This window comes from Xiphias gladius, chromosome 22, assembly GCF_016859285.1.
Source record: "Xiphias gladius isolate SHS-SW01 ecotype Sanya breed wild chromosome 22, ASM1685928v1, whole genome shotgun sequence".
Taxonomy (NCBI): Eukaryota; Metazoa; Chordata; class Actinopteri; order Istiophoriformes; family Xiphiidae; genus Xiphias; species Xiphias gladius.
Window position 1 is genome coordinate 13,000,945 of NC_053421.1, and position 22,915 is coordinate 13,023,859.

Here is a 22,915-nt window from a genome sequence, read left to right on the forward strand (position 1 = left end):
TTTTGGTCTTTGCTTTTTTCTGTCTTGAGTTTTTCAATCACTTGTTTGTGTTTTCCTGCTCCTTTTGTCTTCTCCCAGTCCTCTCCATTTCTTTTCTTTTATGATCTCTCTTGCTCTCTGTGTTCCCAGCTTTCTCTGTTATCTGTCGCTGTCTGAATCAGTTATCTACTATCTCCATCCTCTTCCCATTATTCTCTCTCTCTTGATTTATTTCTTTTTTCTTTCACTAATGACTCTTACACAGTTCCCTGTGTATCTCCCTCCTGCTGTCCCTCCATCTATTTGTGTCCCCCCCTGCATATGTATGATTTTAGAAGTGTGAGATAGCTGAACCTCACTGAACGTCAAAGTTTCAGATGATGGAAGAAACATCAAAGTCAAGTGGTAAGAGTGTGACTTCAAAGTTTTCTCTCTCTGTGTAGACTTTGTTAGATGGCTCAACGCTGACACTATACAATTTAAATGCTATAACACACACAACAATCAAGAAAACAAACAAGCAAAATGCAAAAGAAGAACATCTTAAATGGACAGAGCAGATGGTTCTCTGTTGGCTTGTTATTTTATTTACCACTGGAAAAAAAGATTCAAAAAAGTAAATTGCTCTTAACAGATGTAAATGCAATTGTCATGTTTCCTTGCTGGGAGTGTGCACAGTCTTTGTAGAGCAAGATATTGACAGAGTTGCCCGAGGCATTGTGAGCCTCATCATGACTCCTCAGGTCAGAGATGTGGGTTTGAGATCACTTCACATGCTGACAAGGATCTGAGGCCATACTCACACTGTGCAGATATAGATATATATATTTTCTAAAAAGGATCAAAAAGTAAATAATGTTTGTGTTGTGAGTATGTTTTGATAAATCTGCTAGGGGGGCTCAGGGTAAAAACTAGCTCCTGCATCGGCACCTACTAAGAGCCCCCTGGGTACAGTCATCCCCTGCTGGATTAAAGCATGACCCCAGGTTTGCTGAGAGTTAAATGAGAAGATCAACACCATTCATATATGTCTGTGAAATAACTATGGAGGTAGTGCCTGGAGGCAATAGGCTTAGCTAAGCATATAGACTGGACACAGTGGGAAACAGCTAGCTTGGCTCTGCGCAAGCACCTGTAATTCTCCTTTACTAAAATGTTATATCTCATTTACTTATACAATACACAAATACAAATAACAATTTTTTGTTTAAAGGGAGTTGCCTGCTAAAAGTACTTCTTCACAAACAACAGTTTATGCATCTGCCCAGGACTTTGCTGGTTGCCTGGTAACAAGAAAACAAACTGTCAATTTCACATTTCTATTTTTGTGTGGATTCAACAAACAAGAAATATCATTTCAGTTAGTACGCTACAGAGCCAGGCTAAAGCTAGATTTTGACACAAAGCAGCACCTTAAGATCAGGTAGTAAAGCAGGACCCACCTAAGACCCTCATCATGTCCGCTGATTCCCAAACAAAGTTGCAGTTGATTGCATAACCCCAAACCAACTGCCAAAAATTGCCGGTGAAGCTGGGGCCCTGAGGCTTGGGGACAGTCACCTGGTAATCCAGCTTTGGTCGCGAGCCAACATGCTGTAGCCTGTCATCCAATCCAGTTTGAGAAAATTGATCTCCCTTGTTTTCAGAAGTGTTGCTACACGACAGTTGAGAACTCAGGTGTGAGATTTGTCTTGCTCCATTTATGAGAATCTTGACTTGAAAAATAATGGAAACCTTCTTGGTGGAAACAGCTTTTAAAAAGTCACCTGAAAAGGTTACTTTGGATAGAAAAAGTTCAACTTTTAGAAGTTTGATAGATTCAAAGCTTTTACAGATATTTGCAAGGGTATGACTGGGGTTTACCTTTACTAAGCATAAGGCTGGTTTTGCACTGGTCAGTTGTTCCTAGATATGAATCTGTGTAACTAACAATGTTATTGCTTTTTATGAAAGTGGAAATATGTGTTTAGCAGATTTTCCCTTAAAAAATATGAAATCAAATTTATTCCTAACTTTCAAAATGCCCACCATCGGTTTCGTGAAACTTTAAACTGCACATTCACAAATCTCGGATGATGTATTAAAGATTTAAGAGCATAACAGGGTTGAACATTCACTTCCTTTGCCATAACTTTGACTTTATTGGTCAGCTAGTTATATAAGAGTCTCATCTCGTGACAAGGTGAGGTTTTACATTACACAGATAACAGACTGTTTTGTGGTTTGATAAAGCTGTAGGGAAGATTCACAAGCACAAATAAAGACCTCGGCCAAATTTACCTTGAGCAGCATGTTTTTTTTATGCAACTACTTCCTTACTCATTCAGCCAGGACAAACTCCCCTTTGACTCACTAGTAAATATTTAGTAAATGTTTGAATGGGAGGAAACCCGAGTTGAAATGTGGGCTGCTAGGTTTAATCCGTGTCCACGAAACTTAAAAAGGAATGCCACATTTCTCTACGTTAAGTGACAGTGAAATCCTGTTTATCTTTATTTATTTATATTTTACTGGACTCAGCGCAATGTTGCAGTGTTGCAATGTTGCATCCCTCTGAGGGTTTCTTGGTTCATTTCAGCAGATGTTGTTTAAACTGTGTTTAAGCCTGAGTGGACTGAATGATATGAGGAAAGGCGGGACACGTACAGTGATGAGAAAAGATGATAAAAAGACAAGGAAGGAGCAATGAGGGACTAGGGAGGGGGAAGACTTGAGAAGAGAAGAGAAGTACTATTGGACATCCTGAAGATGTTTTCCTCACCTTAAGATAAACTGTATATGAGGACATAAAGTCTAGCTTTCTGTGACATTTGTGGCAAATTTAAAAACTTATACAATTATACCCTTATCATTTACAGTGCAGATTAAAAAAGATATAAGGAGGTGTGGAGTGACAGGGTAAGAGGAAATGAGAAGGGGAGGAGGAGAAAAGGGGAAAGAAAGAAAGAAAGAAAGAAATTGTGAAAGAACAGGAAAAGCATTGATGAGCAAAGACAATGAAAAAGGGAAGAAAAATACAAAGGGACACGAGAAGAAAAAGGATTTAGCTCTTAAGATTAATGAAATACATCTCTTTCTTCTTTCAACATTAATCTTTGTCAATACTGAAGCAATAGACTTGAAATCTTCAATGTGAAGACTTGAAAGTCTACAGAAAACGTATGGCTGTGTAAAGAGGAAGAGATGACTCTTGGCAGAACCAGCAGGGCTCCTCACAGTATGACATTTTCTACAGTACAGTACTCCAGTTTAACCTTGACAAGTTTTTGAATGAAAAAAAAACACTTGCCGTACATGTTTTCTTCAATCCTCGATTTTCTTTCACTTTGGTCAGGTGTAGAAAGCAGGCAATTCACAGGGGCACTCCAACAGTTTCACACATCAATTTTTACAGGTCTGTTTACTCGTCAGTAGGAGTACTACACAACCTGTGAAAACAGTTGTAAAATGTTTTTTGTGGAACTGGAGGAAGCTTCGTGAAGTATGAAAAATTGTAACCCTGACGATGGCATCAGGGTTATCTCAGCTTGGGCCTAGAGACTTCAGATTTTGAAAAATATGGGTGTTTAGATGGCAGAGAGGGTGTTCAACGATTAAATTGAAGAGCTGTAAATCAGGATTATTTTCATTACTAATTAATCTGTTGATTGTTTTTGTTAGAGTAATCAATTATTTGTTCAATCTATAAAATGTACAGTTTCTTAGAGTGCTAGGTAAGGTCTTCAAGTACCTTGTTTTGTCTGACCTACAGTTCAAACCTCAAAGTTTAGTTCACTATCAGAATAGTTGATTACTTTTCTGGACTCAGCTAATCTTATATGTCATGTCATTTATAGTCAGAATTCAGACACCTGGCAGATCAGCAGCTGACTTGCAATTTTCTTATTAAGATTTAAGGACTTGGGTCTTGTTTGGACCCAAATCTTCAGACTTGATTTGTCCCAAAAGACTTAAAAGCCGCTCTGGTTGGCACTTGTCTGCGTTGCAGTGCAACAGTTAATCCATGTTGAGTCATCATCTGGGTTTAAGCAGATGTGGGGGTGGGCCAAAACAAACAATTGAACCAATCAATTGTGAAATCTTACTATGTTTTCTTGTTCTCTGTGACACACATTTAATATCTTAATTCCAGTAGGCTTATATTTTGTTTTACTCAGCTCAAGATGAGAATTTCCAGTGTTGTAAGCTATGTTATTGCTTTAAAATGATTAAAACCTGTCTTTCATGGAACTTTATGTATACATACAGATGCCATCAATGAATATTTAGAATAAAATTCATCCACATCTTTATGCTAGAACAGACCTACCAAGCTTGAATACATATTTGCTATAACTACTGATATTCCTGTGAGAACAACCACGCTTTGATGAGGTCAGAGGCTGATCTTCATACAAGCAGGACCCGACTTCTATGATTACACACATTAAAATCCATCTTCGGGTCATCCAGTTCATGTGCTGTTCTCCCAGTGATTCCCTATGATCCCTGTGCCTCTGTCATGCATGCAAGAGATCAGGTAACTTAGCCCCAAAGTCACGCCACATCTTGGCCACAAAATGGCAGATAAAGTCTAGTGTAACTCATGGGAGTCAGAATGACATCATCCTTGAAGGACCTCCTCAACCAAATGCACATCTGGTCTAGGAGTCTCCCCCTTTCCCGCCTTCTCGCCCCTGGCCTGCCCTTAATCAACTCGCCTTGTACAGGCACCAGTTCTATTTTTAACCCAGAGTAACACACCTGGAGGTGATCTACACAGTCTCTCCCGCCTCTGAGGGTTTGATGGAAGAGCAGATTCATCACATTCACTGGGGCTTTTCCTGGTCCCCAGTGTGTGTGAATAAAGAAAGCTGCAAAGAAAGCATGTTTGCAGAGTTGAAATCACCCTGGGTTTAGAGTAGGTTCTTTTATTTTAAACACCAGGAGCACCTGGACAGTGGAGTGCTGTTAACACAGAGGCTAGATTGTTTCTGAGTTGGTGGCAAACCCACCAGATCGAAAATGCATTTCCATTTGTGTTGTGAGTTGAAACTGAACCTGTACTCACAGAAATTTCCCCCGGGTGCTTCCTGCGCAAATTTTACTGACTGTACTGTTTCCCCATTTCATTCACTACACCACGGCCTCATGCTGATATGCTGTTTGAAATCTTACATCTCTATGGTAGGGTAAGGATATAAGGTTTTTTATAACAAATTATGACAAACACTCAAGTTCATATTCTTCAAACATGGCCAAATCTTAGCATGAGGCACACACTGAAGACTAGTTTACCATGTCTTGTCCATTAAACCTCTGACTCAGTCATAATTAATAGTTTGTGTGTTAATTGTAAGGTTGATTGTAATCTGTTTGTTTTTTTTCTTCCTGCAGAAAAGACAGTGTACATTTAAGCTTTGCTTTAGCATACCTGTTGAGAGTATTTTTATGTCTGGTTTTACTCCACCGACATGAACACTAACTGTATTATGCTACAATATGAAGCAGTATCATTCTAGAGCACATTATGCACCGTAAAGGCTGCCACATGTACCCTCTTAAAATTAATATTCACTGAGCGCACAATCAAAGAGCTGTTCAGCGAGATGGAGAAGCATCCTACAGATGGATTTCTCTAGGGGCCAGAAACACTCCCATATGATATAACCCGATTAGTTATGGAAATTTAGTGGGAGACAGTATTGTGTCATATGGCCCATAGAGAATGCAAGAGCAAAGACTGTTTCATGTTTTGAATTGACTTGAATAAACCCAAATTTCAGTGCACTTCATTATGTTTTTCTGACCGAGTGCCCATTCCCAAGGAGAAGAAACAACTGAGCATCTCTTGAAGCTGAACATTTGGCTTCTAAAACTATGAGTTAAGACTAAATTGAGGCAAATTGGATCTGCCTGATGAGGCTGGAAATACGTTTTCAATATTCATAAAGTCTAAGGTTGTGAACTACAAAAGTTTTAGAGCTCCACAAAGATAACAGAGAGGTTAAAGCTGTTTGAACTTTTCTTATCTTCTCTTCCAGACAACTGGAGCTACACTCCCCTGACGCCAGGCACACTGTGGTGCTGCGGTGCCCAGACCAACCGTCTGCCCTGTCCTGGTTCTCTGCCATGCACTCTGTCACATCCACACTGGCACAGGTCGGTCTTTGATTTCACTGATTTTAAAGGTGACTCTCAACATCAGTGTGAGCATTAGAACTAGATATTTCAATGGCCATGATTCAGCTCCTGCAGAGCTGCTTTGAATTTAATTTGTCCTGAACGATCATGTGTCCTAAAAACTGTCATCCCACCACAGAGGACACTGGCAGAGGTCATCCAGAACACAGCCAGGATGGGGATTTCTGGCAGCAAAGAGATACGACACCTGGGATGGCTGGCAGGGAAGGTAGGAGATGGTGTGTGTGTGTATGTGTGAGAAAGACAGGGAGTGTAAAATGCTTTACAATACCCAACTGTGCACTCATATAATAAGTGTGTGTGTGAGGTGTGTAACACCAATGCTTCTAGATATCTTACATTTTTAATGGGGTGCCTTCTCTCTTATTTCCATTTTGTGAATATGGTGTGTAGGTTTATTTTTGCATGTGTGTGCTTTTGTTCTACAATATAAGTGTTGCAAGTCAGAAGTGACATTTTTGGAAATTGAGAACTTGGTTCTCCCCTCTTCAAACCGATGTTCAAAGGTTAAGACTTGGTTGTGAAACATGAATAATGTGTGATATTTGCTTGTTTTGAGAGATACCGGTCATAATTTTGAGATAAGTAATTTGTTTCATTTCATTTGTATTGCATTTTATTTGTATATTGTCTATCAATCTCGTTTTTAGGCACATCAACATTTTAGTGGCTAGACAAGCTGCAGAGTTACACTATTGCCCTATTTAGATACAGTATGTTGTTGTGTGTAAGGGTCAGGTATGCCTGAAATTAATTAATTTTTATGATGTGTCATTTGAATACTTCCAAATAGCCATATTTGAAGGTGGAGTCAAAAGAAGGCATAATGGAGAGGGGGGAGGACGGCTAATCGTGTAAATACGGTGATAACATCACACAATTTCTTACGATTGTCAGCCAGTCTCCTTTGGTTAAAGTCACAACACTCTCCATGGTCAACCCTCTCACCAAGGGAAGCATGCCAGCAATCCAAACATGTAGCAATCCCTCTCTGCTCTCATACCCTTCTCTGCCTCCTCTGGTCTATGGATCAACACCTCCCTCACTCAGCCCCCTAGCTGAATGCAAGGCACCAAAAAGTGTAACATATAGCACTCCCACTACATGTCCCTCTCTGTCTCCCCAGGTCAATGGCGCAAAACTCCTGACTGGTAGCCATCCTACTCTAAGTGCGCTGGACCCTATTCCCACCAACCTCCTCCAAGCCATATCTTACCTCATTGTGCCCGCTATTACACATGATAAATGCTTCACTTGCTTCGGGAACATTTCCATCCGCATTCAAACAGGCTGGGGTAACACCTCTGCTCAAAATCCTTCACTCGACCCTACTCAAATTGAGAACTATCGACCAGTTGTGTTACTTACTTTCTTATCCAAGGCTATCAAAAGGGCAGTTTTCAAACAGGTCTCAGCATTCCTTTAATGGAACGCCCTCCTTGACCCAAATCAGTCTGGCTTTCTTAGCAGCCTTCGACCTGGTGAACCACCACATCCTGCTATCCGTGTTCTTCGACATGGGCATCTGAGGCAAAGAGCTTTCTTGGTTCGAATCCTATCTCACTGGGCGTTCCTGCAATGTGTCATGGCAAGGACATACATCCTTACCACATCCCCTGCCCACAGGAGTGCCCCATGGCTCGGTGCTGAGGCCTCTCCTCTTTGCAATATAAACCACCTCCTTGGTTCCAATTATCTGCTTGCTTGGCTTTTCATATCACTGCTACACAGATGACACCCAACTATACCTGTCATTCCTACCAGGTGACCCCACGGTTTCGGCATGGATCTCAGACATATCATCATCAACGAGGAAACGCCACCTTCAACTAAATCTCTCTAAGACTGAACTCCCAGCCAATCAACCTCTCCATCACAATATCAACATCAAAATCGACTCTTCGTCTCTCAGCCCAACAAAGGTCATTAGAAAACTGGGTGTTTCAGGAGATCCGTATTCCATGGAATACTGGCCAGTAGTTATTTTCTCATCCGTGTCTGGATCTTGCCCAGTGTAAGCTGCAACTACTCCTCTTGACTGTGACTTATCGCATCAGATGGGTACACTACCAAAACCATGGCATTTTCACACCATCTCTCTGTGTTTACCCCGGTAGCTCACTGCAGATGATAGTCTATGCTTGGAAAATGAAACTTCTTCCATAACCGGTGGGTAAACATGCAAGAACATCCTTGTTAGACAGCAAATGTTGTAAACATATTCTGTGTAGATCTTTACAACCATTCACCGAAAGAACAAAGCAGGCCTGCCTTGTTGCACAATCTCAATCATCGTCAAAACTTGCTATTTTCAGCGTGTAGGTTTGCTAGCTTGAAGGTTGTTGTTGTTTCCCGTAGTAAAGTGGATTTTGAAAACGGTAACACGCAGACAGCGGAAGGAGAAGGCCACGTGGCCAGTGGCAGTCTTCTACCTACAGTCTACATCCATTGAGTCAGACTAGGCATTTAGTTGTGACTGTTGAGGTTACAAGCTCAGAAATACGCTATGGTAATGAGGGTCATCATAAGTATAGAATTGCAAATGTGTGTGTGCACATGTACCTGTGTTTGCATGCATATTTTTGCTTTGTGCATATTTACTGTACACACAGATGCACACACTTTTGGAAATTCACACAAGCGAGTACACAGCTTAAGCTCCACTCTCTCTTTCACATAAAGACACACACACCTGTACAAACATATCCACACACACATACACATCCAAACCTATCTAATTTAGTCCTCATGAATTTGCCAATATTTGATCCTTCAAATGCACTACAATACTGTTACTTAGCAACATATTATCATTATGTTAAAAAGCCAACCCTTGACCCTCTTAATTCCATGGTATGATAGGCTGAGGCAGAACTTCAAAGAGCAGCTTAGGATTCCATGGCTGGGCCGCAGATAAGCTCTCATAATGAGAATAGTAATGGAGCATTGTAAAAGGAAATACCAGGTGGTGTGTATATATATGTGCGTGCGTGTGTCTGTATGTGTGTGTGTGTGTGTGTGCTCTAAATTAAGAGATTAACTATGTGTGTTTCTGAAGGGAAAGAGGGGGGTTTGCTCATTAGGAATGATAGGTGGGCTAGGGGGCACAGCGAAGCAAATGTGCTGAAGGCCTACCCACACCTGCACACCAGCCACCTTTATTTTTAGCTATTCCTTCCTTCAGTAACATTTTTGAGAATTTTGGAGTGAAATATTGAGCGAAAGAGGTACAGTCATAGATTAAGTTGAGAGATGAACTGAGATGGTTGACAGCTTCTAATATCTCGAACTCACACTGGACAATAAACGCAACTTCGACCGGCATACAAAAAAGGAGTCATCGGAGACTAACAGCCACCTGGAAAGTCAAAGGACTCTATGTTGCCCCCCATTTCCTCCCACAGTTGTACCAAAGTATTGTTAAACCCATCCTGCTATACTGCTCCACCTGCTTCTTCAACATACTCTCTGTCACAAACCGGGCCCAACTCACAAACATAATCAACACTGCTGCCAACATAATAGATTTCCCCACACCCAACCTCTCAGAGTTCAATTGTAAGGCCATCACACACATTGCAAATACAATAGCACAGTACATCACACGACCACTGAACCGCCATTTTACTGTACTGCCCTCTGGGTGCATGTACAGTTCCCTGAGGTGCAGAAGGGCTCGCTCTGGCAAAAGCCCGATACAGCAATAGCAGCCCTAAACATTGTGACTCACTGAGGGAACTAGGTGTCTTGTTTTCATGTTGTTTTGCCTGACACTGTTGTATGTTTCTGCCTGTCATTGTTGTGTGATGTGTGTAAAGTGTAATGCCGATTTTCCCTGTGATGTGCAGTGCTGTGAAAAAAGCATTTTCCCCCGGGGACAATAAAGTTTAACTGACTAACAAACTAACTAATCGGTCTACACCTACTGCTAAGTATACACACAGTCTTGTACATATTAAGTACACACGCCTTTTTTGACACCACATTTGTCCCATAACGTAACTCACTGCCACAAAACCATTGATATCCCTGATGAAATACCTGCTTTCATCTAAAAACCTGAGGACAATTTCAGTATTTGTGATAAATATAAGAGGGCATCAAATCCTGCAATTAATCAAGGTTATGCTTGATTTAAATTAAATTGAGCAACCTTGTGTGATTAACTGAAATTTTATTAGAATTTTTAATAATCACTTGTTTAACTTCAACTAAGTACCATCTTTTGTAACTTCATGAAGATCCGTTGATGTAATTATAAAAATTGCTACTCAATACCAGAGTAAAACTTAATACTCTGGCAGTCTGTGCACTTAAGAAAATTGTGAAATAATCCATTTAGAAAATAACTAACAATTGCAGTGAGCTTTGTTTTCTCTCCTTTTTTTCATTTGAGTAACGCAGTCCCACATGACCCTGCACAGGAAAAAGTGGGTATAGAAGATGGATAGATGTGGACAGCTATCCACACCGTATTGTTTATCTGTTTGTGCTGCAGACAGAGAGCGAGAAGCAATGCTGGAGGCCAGTGCTGGTGGTAGTGACTGAGAAAGACCTGCTGCTTTATGACAGTTTACCACGAGGCAAGGAAGCCTGGCAGAGCCCTGCACACATTTATCCACTTTTAGCAACACGGTAGGTTCACCATCATATGTACAGACGTCACCAACACACACAGTACAGTTGCACAATAATATATTTTATGAAATAAAGAAATAAACTTTAAATAAATCAATTTCATGGAGAATATTGCGTTATCACAGTAATTAAAATGATTTTTGATTTGAAAACCAATGAAATCTATGTCTATAAAAAAATATATTACTAAAATACCATGGAAAACAATAAGCTAAACTTGTGCTACAATACCACTCTATTTTTAGCCACTTTTAGCTACATAACATGGTAAACATTACCTGCTAAACACGAGAATGTTAACATCGTCATTACGAGCATATTGGCAATGCAATCGTTAACACTACCATTTTAACATTTATTTTGCCGTGACTGCTAAGGTTTAAAAACAAACTGCAACTTTTTATTCATCTTGATAATTTTTTTTCCTTACAATAAGCAATACAGCCTCGCAGAGCTGCTAGCATGGTGGTAGACTTGTAGTCTCTGTGCTGTTGCATTAAGTTTTGCACAGTGGTGTGACAGTGGTGTGACCTTTGAGTCTTCTCTTTTATTGGCACAGTGAACAAGATATTATTCTCCTTGATAATAGTTATGACCACCAATGTTTCCGAAACTAAAAAAAAGGCACAGTGAGAAGAAATATCTCATGATAAGAAAGTGTTATTGGAAAGTGTAAAGTTTCCTTTCTTATAGCAAGATGCTTTGTCATGACAAAATACTTTCTTAGTTATAATGATAAAAATGTCTTGTTCCTTCTCTATACAACATATATGACAGTGCATATGTGTCCGTTTTTATTTAGTCTGGTCCACTCTGGTCCTGACCGGGGGTCCCCTCACTCTGGCACGGAGCTGTACTTTGCCACTCGGACTGGCACACGACTTGGCATCGAGACTCAACTGTTCCGTGCTGAGACCACCAAGGATCTGTCCCTGTGGACCAGACACATAGTCAACGGATGTCACGCCTCAGCTGAGATGATCAAGGAAGTCACTACGAGTGAGTGCTGATAGAAAACACATGAACATTCAGATTCAGTAACACAGGCACCTTTAAAATGGGTGAAAACATATAGAAACATACACACTCATACCCCATAAACAGAGACAGGAACACGAATACAAACGTGTGGCTGTGGATAGAGTAGAGTGAGCTGTACAGGTCACTGTGCTGGATTCACTGATGCTTCGTCATTCGCGTTCAGGCTTGCTGCAGCAAAACATATTCAGAGAGATTTAAGAGGCTGTAAAGGTAAGTACTGCCTGAGGTCTTGCATGCCTAAAGTCTAAATCCAGTGCATAAAGCATAATGTATACATGCACAAACACAGACTCCCATGCCCATTGAGACAGAGGAGGATTAGTCATATAATTTGACAGCCATACGGAAGATGTGGACAAAGCACTTGCTATTTATAGAAAGGAATGCTATTCTAATGTGTGTGTGTGTGTGTGTGTGTGTGTGTGTGTGTGTGTGTGTGTGTGTGTGCGTGCGTGCGTGTGCTGTTTAGCGTTGGTTATTGGTCGTCCAGGGAATTCCAGCAGAGTGCACCCCCTCACTCTCTCTCTCTCTCTCTCGCTCCCTCTTTGCCTTCCTCCCCCTCCACACACAGAATGTCCTGGGAACTGCACTTCTCCCATGGGTCCTTCTCCTCTCTCCATCTATGATAACACCATGCCAAATTAAGTTTCACCTCAAACTCCCCTCATATATGAAACAGCATGTATCCAGGAGCCAATGCTGCTACCAGAGCTAAAAAGATAGCAGCTTTAATTTTGTACTGTAATGTTCATTTACGATACAGGTCAGTGACATATAGTCCAAAAGAATTAGAAAAATTAGAATGGTTTTGAATCTTTATTGCTCACTATTGAATTTCTGTCTCAAATGGATCCCATTACTTTTCTGGAACAGATTGACCAAGCCCTCCATACTTCTTACAGAGGTAGGAAAGTAATTTACACTTCCCCGAGAGGAAGGCTGATAATGCATACAAAGTGCATTTACTCATTTTTCAGCAGTTGCCCCTTGAGGAGCTGTTGCGCTGACCTTGCCAGTTTTTCATCTGTGTAACATTCTGATAAATCTTTGTGATGTTTTATTCACTGTCAGGGCTCGTGATAAAGATTTGCTCTGAAGATAGATTAACTCTCAGTCACTCACCGGGCAGCAAGCCATTCTTGGAGGGATTTTAAAGAGGAAAGTAATTCGTTCGGATCTGAAATCAAATTTCACTGGCACTTGGCCTGCTGTCATTTTTGTTATTATGTCCAAGGTAACTTAAACTTTTCAGAGGTTGTATTGATATTGAGAAATTAGCAGGATAAGATATGGGGAATCATGTAGTCACAGCATCAAGGTTAAAACCCTCCCTGGCTTCTATGCTTTTTTCACTTTACTGTCTTCATAAACTTAACAAAAATCTATAAGAAGCGGAGGCAGAACACCGACTGAGGTTGTGCAAGTGGAACAGGATTTATTGTAAAGGTAAAGAAAGTCGAGTTGGCTGGGATGAGGACTAGGAGATGAATGAGAGGCAGGCAGGTGATGAGTGGCAGAGCGGCTAAGCCAATAGCAGATGAAATAGGGCTGGGAGATGTAAAGCAGCAGGCAGGTAGTAAACCCACGTCTCCTTCTTTCTGTACTTTCACAGGCCTCTTATTAATGTTGTTCTGAAAGCTGACAGCTATAAAACTTCTTAAATTGTCTTAGAGATCGATTGGGTTCCCTTAATGACAGGTAAACAGCTCAATGACTTTGAGCCATTAAAAAAACAATTTTATCTCAGTGGTTGTGGAAAATTAATTTAGTAACCTGCTTTGACACTTGAAGTTGAGCGCAGTGTGATGCAGTTTCAAACTGTGAAGTACTTTACCTGCTGTTCATATTTGCAAGAAAAAAAAAATGACAGTGAAAACTGAGTTTCTGTCCTGTAATAACCTTTTAGCGTTTCCACTTGTTGTTATGGTAACAGAGTTAGTGTCTCCCTCCTCTCCCACTGCCTCTCTCTTGACCTCATTCATTCAGTTGCTCTCTCTGTCTCTCAGTGTTATCACTCTCTGTCCCTCCGTCCCTCTTTCTGTCTCATCGACTCACCGTCAGGCAGAAAGAAGGGCTTTTGTTGCAGCCTGAAAAGCCCCTTTCTCTCTCTCTCTCTCTGTGTGTGTGTGTGTGTGTGTGTGTGTGTGTGTGTGTGTGTGTGTGTGTGTGTGTGTGTGTGTGTGTGTGTGTGTGTGTGTGTGTGTGTCTATCCTGGTGGGAAACCCTGCTTGCCCCACTGATCAAGGCTCTCAGGTAATGGAATAGAGTTTCAGGTCTACTTTTCGGTCCTGAAAACAACAAAGACCCCACATTCTTTGCCCCATTTACAATAATATTACACACTATGAGACTCATTTTTCAACAAAAATGGGATTTCTTTAGGGTTCATAGGATATTACACCATATATTTGACTACCTATCTCATTTTTCTGTTTGATTCACGGTTTCTTTCTTATCAACAGTACTTCCCGAAGTTGTAATCAACACACCCCTGTTGTTTTAGTGTGTCTCACTGTTGATAAGGAGAGGATAGATTACTGGAATATACTGCTCCACTCCTGACACAAAAAAGAGTCTCAAACCCACACTAGCACATCTGGCCCAAAACCTCACCTGATCAATGTGGTTTGAAACCAATATTGCTTCTGCGGACTCACCATCTAAAAACACGTGGAATACTATATGTTACAATAAATTACTAATACAGTACAAAACAATACAGTGAATACAGCAACGAATGTTCAGTCAGAGACACTTGCATCAAGAAATTGACCATTTACAGCAAATAGTTGTACAGTTAGATTTAGCTGGAAAAGGCTCTGCTGTTTGAGGGAGCTCTTGAAGAAACTGAGCAGTGACATGGTTTCAGTGGAGAGAACTAATCACTACTTAACAGACACATGAACACTAATGTTCGCTAATCAACAATACTAAAAATATAGCATGTAAGCAGAAAGAAGAGATGGCAGAGAGAGCTGCAACTTAAACTGTTTGCGCGCTGTACACCTGCATGAACATGGTTGTATGTTACTAGTCAGCTGGTAGCCAAGCAGCTGATGGTGAAGCAGGGTTGAGAAGGCTGATGCCAGTCAGCTTCTGCAAACACAGCTTTAATGCTCTGCCTGAACTAAAGCTCCATTTATAATTTCTGAGGCTGCCCCTCCTTCACATAACAAAATAAATCTGCAGTTTTATTTTACCCATGTGCCTGCAATTTGGACTCTGACTATGGACAGTTAGTGAGGAAACTATTTTACACTTTCATACATGGGACAAATGTGTAAAACACAATGAGATGCCCAAAAAATAAAAATAAAATCACTTAAAATCAAAATTAATTTAGCGTGCATTTCTATGACTTGATTACATCGTTGTGCAGTACAACTCATCCAACTGCTACTCTGTTGAGGGTAAATAAAACTGAACTTGTGTTTGACCATAGTCAGATGTGTATGTGTGTTTCATAATTGCCTGGATAAAGAGCCGAACAAGCAAGGGATTTAGGTGTGTACAGGGCGATTAGCTTGGTTTGGCTGATATTGTGGTTAAGTAGACGGAGAAACGGCCTGTTGATAGTCAGATTAAAGAGACTAAAGCTGGTAACAGACAGCGACAGCACACACACACACACACAAATTCATACTGAATATGTAAACACACATGCATTGGTATTGTGTAGCCCACAGAGATAGAAGACACACACCCATATATGCATCTCAATTTCTCTTTCAAATATCTGTAAGATAGAAAATACACTCCCTATCCCTGCCAGCATAGAGGCATCACACACACACACACACACACACACACACACACACACACACACACACACACACACACACACACACACACACACACACTGTCATATGTACATACATTTAACACTCTCTCCTCTATACATGCAATACACACACAGATCCTGCTCAGGCTCTCAGCAAACAATGGAAAGATAACAACTCTCTGCTCGCTCGCCGTCTCTTTGTCACACAAACACACTTCCTGGTAGAAGAGATGTCGTCTATACTGTGAAGGTGCTGAAAAATAAGACTAAATGCAGCTAGATCACACTGTGTGGAGATGAGGCAGGTTTTTCATTAAAGCAGAGAAAAGTGATGCGTAAATTGGGAGAGTACATAAAGATAGAATACTCAGCTTTCAGCCAGATACATGCTGTGAAGAGAGAGGAGAGAGAGCAGGAAAGAAAGTGCTTAGAAATGCGGCAGAACAGATAAATTACACTCGTTGCTTTTAGCGGGATGTCCTCCATGTGAAGTGAAGAGTCTGTCACTGAAATTGTAGAGCGTTACCTACGTGAAGAGACATGGGACATAGATAGATAACTAATGTGTTAACATGGTGTCAGGAGCAGCATTAAAGATAGAACACTATTGACAGCAATAGTGGTAAAATATGTTTCAACAAGGAAAGCATCAAAATATACTGTGTTATGCATTCCTAGAGTTTATTAGGTACATCCAGCCAAAACCGATGCTGTCTCTAACATTTAATCTACCCTAATTGATACAAATGAGAAAAACCTCTGAACATTATTACGTTCATGAAGGTAGGATTTATTGCAGGCATTAGTTTTATCTCTGTGTACCTAATAAACAGTACGAGGGCATAAAACAGTATATTTTTATGATTGACTGAGAACAGAGTGGTAACAACATGTGGTAATAGGACAATGTCCTCTGAACAGTAAGAGCAAGACAAAATAGCCAAGAATGTCATCACCATATCAATTAATTATGCTTCATGAAAGAAAGAAAAATAAAAACAAGATTCAATGTTGTTATCCATGTTTTAAGTATTTTCTATAATCAAACCATGGTAAACTCAGGTCTATGGCGTCAATTGGAAGCACTAGTAAAGAGCAATATAAGGCTGGGCAATAATTCAACATTATTCAATACTCAATATTCAGAATATGTTTACTGACATTCAAAACTTTGTTGTCTAAATGAAATGCTTCTGAGCCAATTGTTAATGAGTTAGTAGTAATACGTAGTAAGTTAATGTTTGTTTGTTTTTTTACTTGTGCGATTAGCTGCCTCATGTAATGCAGACTTGGCACTAAAGCCATTAGACAACAGAAAATGTACAGTATATCCCCCTACAAGTAAGGAGGAGAGAGGATTTTCCAAGGACAGGGATGAAATACACAATATGCATTTGAAATTGCACTGCTACTTACATACACACCTGTGATTTAGAGTCTAACTTACATCTCATCGTAATTAATTATGCACTACGACTATGATTCACATTTCAACTTTAACACTTATTTCTGTCATCCTCATATTATTAATGCTGGGAAATATGGATTAAAACAAGAAGAATTCTTAACTATCTTGTTAACAATCAAAATGATCAATATCCTGTTTGTCTGTCGTCCAGGTTGTCTGTACCAGGGTCAGGAGTGCCGACTGGTGATTCACTACGAACAGGGCTTCTCTGTGCTGGCTGACCCCAAACTGGCAGATGGAGAGAATGGGGAGGAGAGAGGAGATCACACTCCTACAACGCCCAGAGTGCTCCTCTCCTACCCTTACGAAAAACTAAAGATGTCCTCGGACGACGGCATTCGCATGCTGTTCCTCGACTTTGGAGGGAAGGAGGGGGAGATTGTGAGTGTTTTCTGTTTCTAAAGCATTTTGCTTTGACACACAAAGTGTAACAAGACATGGTCTGACAGGAGCCCTGTTGTCCTCAATTGTTCATGGTACACTGAAAGCAAACAGGAGGAAAATTATGTTTCGATCAAAGTAAATATCCACGTCAGACTTTTCCTTTTACTATTAAAAACAACTGTAAGCGACATACATTCTTGGCTGTATTGTGCTGGAGAATGTTTTGTGTATAAATAGCTAAAAATAGATGATGTGAAGTGATATTGAGATATTTTTGGTTCAGCAACAAAATAGTTTAATAGAAAAAAATGTGAGTAGTAGAGGTCACTTTCTACCTTCAGCAATGTTAAACAAGCACAAGGGTAGAAAACCACCGTAGAAGAGGCTGATATGCTAGTTTTTGCCCCAGTAGAACCAGAATGCAATTGTGCAATTGCACACTTTGCAAATGTGGCACTGCACTGACATGTAACTTGTTGAATTCATTTTGTGTTTTGTGTTCATACCCACTCTGAGGTGGGTTGAGAAGGCATTCTGGAAAATGAAGCAAAACACAAACTGGAGTACAAGTATAGAAAATAGACAGAGGGAAAGTGGTACAGCAGAAAGTAAATTACAGCACTTGATCACAAAGTCTGAACTCCTGAAATAAAAGGAACTTAATACATATGCAGGTTTCCTAAGGTAAGAATGTTCAAGAGTGGATTTTTCTTTAAAAATAGCCTGTCACTTACTGTGAGAGGTTTTAATCTTTTTACACCACTCAGCAGCTCATTGTATGGAAGTCCAGATGGCTCGTGGTCCAAGGGCCACCCTTAAAGTAATCAGGACCAATGCAATGTTTATACCTGAAAGCAACCAAGTACAAACACTTCCACTACCCAATATGTTCATCATTTTCACTTTTTAGCCTCTTGGATCTTATTTGACAATGCTGATATGAATATTAATATGGATGTCAGGGGAATGAGCTCTAGCAGCTTTTATTTCCTTCGCCTGGCACTAATACAAACTGTTTTTACCCAGAAAAACAACATTGATGTTTCATCACTCATACAGACATAGCACTGTATGCTGGAAAGTAGAGTGACAATAAAAACTAAAATATTTACTTCTTTAGGCTTATGGGATTTAGAAATTGGAAACTGAGGCGCTTTGTATCAACGCCTCGATCAGTCTGTATGACAGTCCACATACACCTCCATATAAAACTTCTCTCAGATAAATTCATGTCTGACTGCTCAGTTTATGCTGAGGACAAATAAGCAAAGACTTGAAGGGTTTGATTCAAAACCCTCTGTTGGCTACCTTAGCAGAACGGATTTTGGTGTGTGTAGCGTTTCTGAATCCCAGCACAGTCACAGACAAGGCTTTATAAAAATCCCAAGGCACCTGAGGATGTGGCTGATGGCTCATTAGCTTAACATTTGAAAGTGGAATTAGCTGGGCTTTTTTTTCCCAAGTGTTGACTATCCTGTCATTACTTGGCAGGAATGGTGCGTGTCTAATTTTGTCACACCAGTTTACAGTTTACCCCCCCATAGAAAATGTATTATAAGATTAGATCGAGCCAAACCATTGATTGTGGCTTGGAAAGAAAAATTAAACACACACTTCTGCTCTAGTTGAACAGAAAGGCAAAGAAGAATCTACAGCAATGCTCACATACTCATAATGACATTGCTGACATGCTAATGTGAAGCACGTACTTTATATTTGCACTACCGTTAGCATGCTAGCATTTGATACTTATCAGTAAACGCTAAGTACAGCTGAGGCTGATAGGAATGTTAGTTAGTTTTGCAGATATTTGTTCATAAACCAAATTCCTTAGGGACCGATTGTCGGTGTGAAAAATTCATGGCAATCAGGCCAATAATCTCTTTAAATTTATTTCAATCTGGATGAAAGCAATAGGCCAACTCACTGACCAACATTGCCATCCCTAAAGTCAAACTGCCAGCGTAGCAATAAAAAAAAGAAACTCACTTAATCTAACTCAGCTCCGGACTTTTCAAATATTTGTGGACCAGTTATGGTGTAAAAGTCAACTCATGCTTCATTGTGCTGGGTTGCCTGGAGATGAGGTAGCCTCTGAAACTTCCTCAGTGTTAAAGTTGACCAACTAAACAGTAGTTTAAGTGTGAATTTATAGGTTAAATCTCTTTATAGGCCTTAGGACCAGGATATGAGTCATAGTACTGGTGAACTCACTCGCTGTTGATTCAGGCTATGAACAGAGCTTTGTTCACTGTGATGTGGTGTTTGTGTGTGTACAGTGCTTAGCTCCAGATAGGACTGTCTAATCCTTTCCTCATGGGGAACTGTTGACTGTGAAGTTAGTTGTGAATATATTTTTATGGTTTTATGTGCTCTATCAACTCTCTTTCTCTGCCCCCACCCCCCACCTCTTCCTCTGTTTGCCATCCCTTCTGCTTTAATGAATTCTCACATTTTTCAATCATATTCTCTCATATTCTGTTTTTTTCCCCTCTTCCTGCAGCAACTGGACCTCCACTCGTGTCCGAAGCCAATCGTCTTCATCCTCCACTCCTTCCTCTCTGCTAAGATCTCTCGCCTGGGTCTGGTGGCCTGACAGCCTCTAGAAAGGGACATTTCACCTCCTTTGAAAACAGAAATTCAATTTCTTTCTCCCCCTATCTGCAGCCTGCATGCAGTACACAATGTCAAACTCCTTCAGTCAGGGACCCAAGCTGAGTGAATGTAGCTTCTTTCTGGAAATTGGGCTTTTTTGTGTCTCTAACTCTAAATTAAAGAAACACTGGAGAAACCAATCCAGATTGGTTTTGCTTAGAGTGATATGGACAGATTTTTTTTTTTTAGTTTTTGGGACAAACCCCTCCTTTAAATGCCTCATGGACTGAAGTGTTGACTGAAGAACCTCAGAAGAAAACATGGACTGGAGTAGATGCAGAGGGATGATATATATATATATATATATATATATATATATATATATATATATATATATATATTTACTGATGTTTCTGTACACGAAGTGTAAGTTCATGGAAGTTTATGATTAGGATATAAGGATGTATATAATTCATTTATCCTTAATAGTGCCATAACCAAATAATGAGGTAACAATCAGAACGCTTAGGTAAACACATTTTGACAAACTAATAGTTTGATCGTACAGAGAAATACACTTTTCCAGTTTCTTGCTCAGAGTTAGATGACTGTCTGTTTGAAGCTACAGGCACTAGCATGTTAACTTAGCTTAGGTTGAAGACTGGCAACAGGGCAAAACAGTGAGCCTGGCTCGGTCCAGAGGTAACAAAATACACCTACCAGCACCTGAACAGCTCACGATTTAACGCATTCAGTCCCCTGCCAGTAGGCAGATTTAGTTAAATTTGGACAGCGCCTGGCTAGCTAGGGAAACAGCTAGCCAGGCCAGCTAGCCTGTAAACAGATACATCTGTAAACTTAACATAAGACGAGGTTTTGAGCCTCTCTCAAAGGTAATTCTTAACTTTGGAAACAGCAGTGGAGAAAACAATCTTACCACCCGTGGCCATGAAATAGTCCGGCATACAACCTGGGTATTGGTCTTCTCATCTACATCTCTGTAAGAAAGTGAAACATGTTCACCTATTCCTCTGAGGGTCTCAAGTCTGATCAGACATGATGATGCTGTCCAACTCTTTCTGCCTCTGTTTCAGGGTGGACTCTTCATCATTGTAAGCCTCATTTACCAACTGAAATCCTTCTATTGTACTCTTTGAAGAGCTCATCATGTTTACCTGGTTAATTGACAAATTCCAGTCATGTTCTACCCCATCCAGCAAATACCTGCCATGAGTAATTCTAGTAATTATTAATATTCATATTGAAAACTGAAACTCGATCAAACGGTGCCACAATTACTTAGTCTAGTATTATTTATATGTCATTAGAGCAAGGTAGCCATCATAGGAGTCTTCAAGCCTGCTCTAGTCCTGCAGCAGCCAGTGCGGGTCATTATTTTTTTTGGATGTTATGCAGCAGCGCAAATCTGTATACTGCACTGTGTCTGACATGGCTTGCTGCCAGGTCCTTCCTTGTGCCTTCAGATGACTGAGAAGAAAATAAACATTTGAATTTTGACAGAAATTAATCATAGAGATCACAGGATGAGTGTGGAGCCACATTGTGACTTCTTTGATGGCTACATTAGTTTTGGCACAACCAGCAGAAGCTTTTTGTTTGCTCTCTCCTTTATATCATAACACACATTCGCAGTGACCATTTACGCACACACTGTGAATAATGATTTAGACATTGCAATCCTGCTGCACTGTAGAAGAAACATCATCTGATCTGAAGATGCTAAAAGATAGTGGAGGCATTGTAACACACAAAGAATCCAGCACTTACTAATAACCAGTTCTCTCAAGTGGAGAGGGGCTCTTTGAGTAAAGGCTGCTTTGATAAGTAGAATAATCTGATGCCTTCGGCAGCTACTGTACTGTCACTCAGATTGATAAAGCTTAGTTTTTAACCCAAATGGTGCACATAAATCATGTATTTAACAAAAGTGACATTATGAGTCTGTTTTTTTTTGTCTTCACTCATGATTTATTCATTTCTCATCAACAGCAAGTACAAATCAACAGCAGCAGCCTGGAAAAAGTGGGCTGGGAAGAGTTTCATTTTCACTTCAACTATATTAAAATGTAAATGAAATCCACAATTTGTTAATGATACTGTTTCTTAATTATTTCTTTATATGATATTATTAGTATGATATTAGACTACTCCCTTCTTCTGCCCCAGCACTGAAATGAACTCAAACCTGCTGTAAATACACACATTCTCTGCAGTGAAATAAAAACAGGCAGTATTTTTATTTTGAGGACAGTTGAAAACATGAAAGGTTGTGTACTAATTTACTGCTTATTAGTGATAGTTCAGCTTGATTTGGGGTTTATTGACTAGCACACTCTCATACATACACACACAAACAGATGCACAGATGGATGGACGCATTCATGTTACTGAGGGTAAGAAGTTAAGACGCAAACACAGTCATAATTCCTTCACATTGCTCATTAGTTAACATTGTATACCAGCAAATTATCCCACCTTTTCCCACTTCTTTGCGTTTATCGCCATCTCCCTTCTGGTCAGGTCGTTATTTAGTCAGGTCAGACTCTCAGTGAGACACTTAATGTCTGCAGACAAACACTGAGAAATACAACAAATTCTCTCCAGGCCAACTTACCCACTGAGACAGACAGAAAACTGCGTTTGTCACATTTTGAAGATCTGAAAACACAGACCAATGGCCCCACACTGTTACTGTTAAAATTTTAACACACAACCACAACCACACAAACATGCAAGCTCCCTAATAGCTAGCTTTCTCATTGAGAGACTTGAGAGAGACAAAGTGAGAGAGAGAGAGTGAGTGAGAGAGAGAGAGAGAGAGAGAG

General features: G+C 40.2%; 1 protein-coding gene across 1 annotated transcript in view; it reads left to right on the forward strand.

The window, feature by feature from the left end:
* sntb1 (syntrophin, basic 1) overlaps positions 1–20,446 on the forward strand; it is a 32,057-nt gene extending 11,611 nt beyond the window's left edge. Inside the window, exons 3-8 of the mRNA XM_040118491.1 lie at positions 6,003–6,120; positions 6,281–6,370; positions 10,661–10,797; positions 11,603–11,799; positions 17,242–17,471; positions 19,978–20,446. Of these exons, the coding sequence (XP_039974425.1) occupies positions 6,003–6,120; positions 6,281–6,370; positions 10,661–10,797; positions 11,603–11,799; positions 17,242–17,471; positions 19,978–20,070 (865 nt within the window). The 3' untranslated portion in view covers positions 20,071–20,446. The remainder of the gene's footprint in view (positions 1–6,002; positions 6,121–6,280; positions 6,371–10,660; positions 10,798–11,602; positions 11,800–17,241; positions 17,472–19,977) is intronic.
* Positions 20,447–22,915: the final 2,469 nt, after the last annotated feature.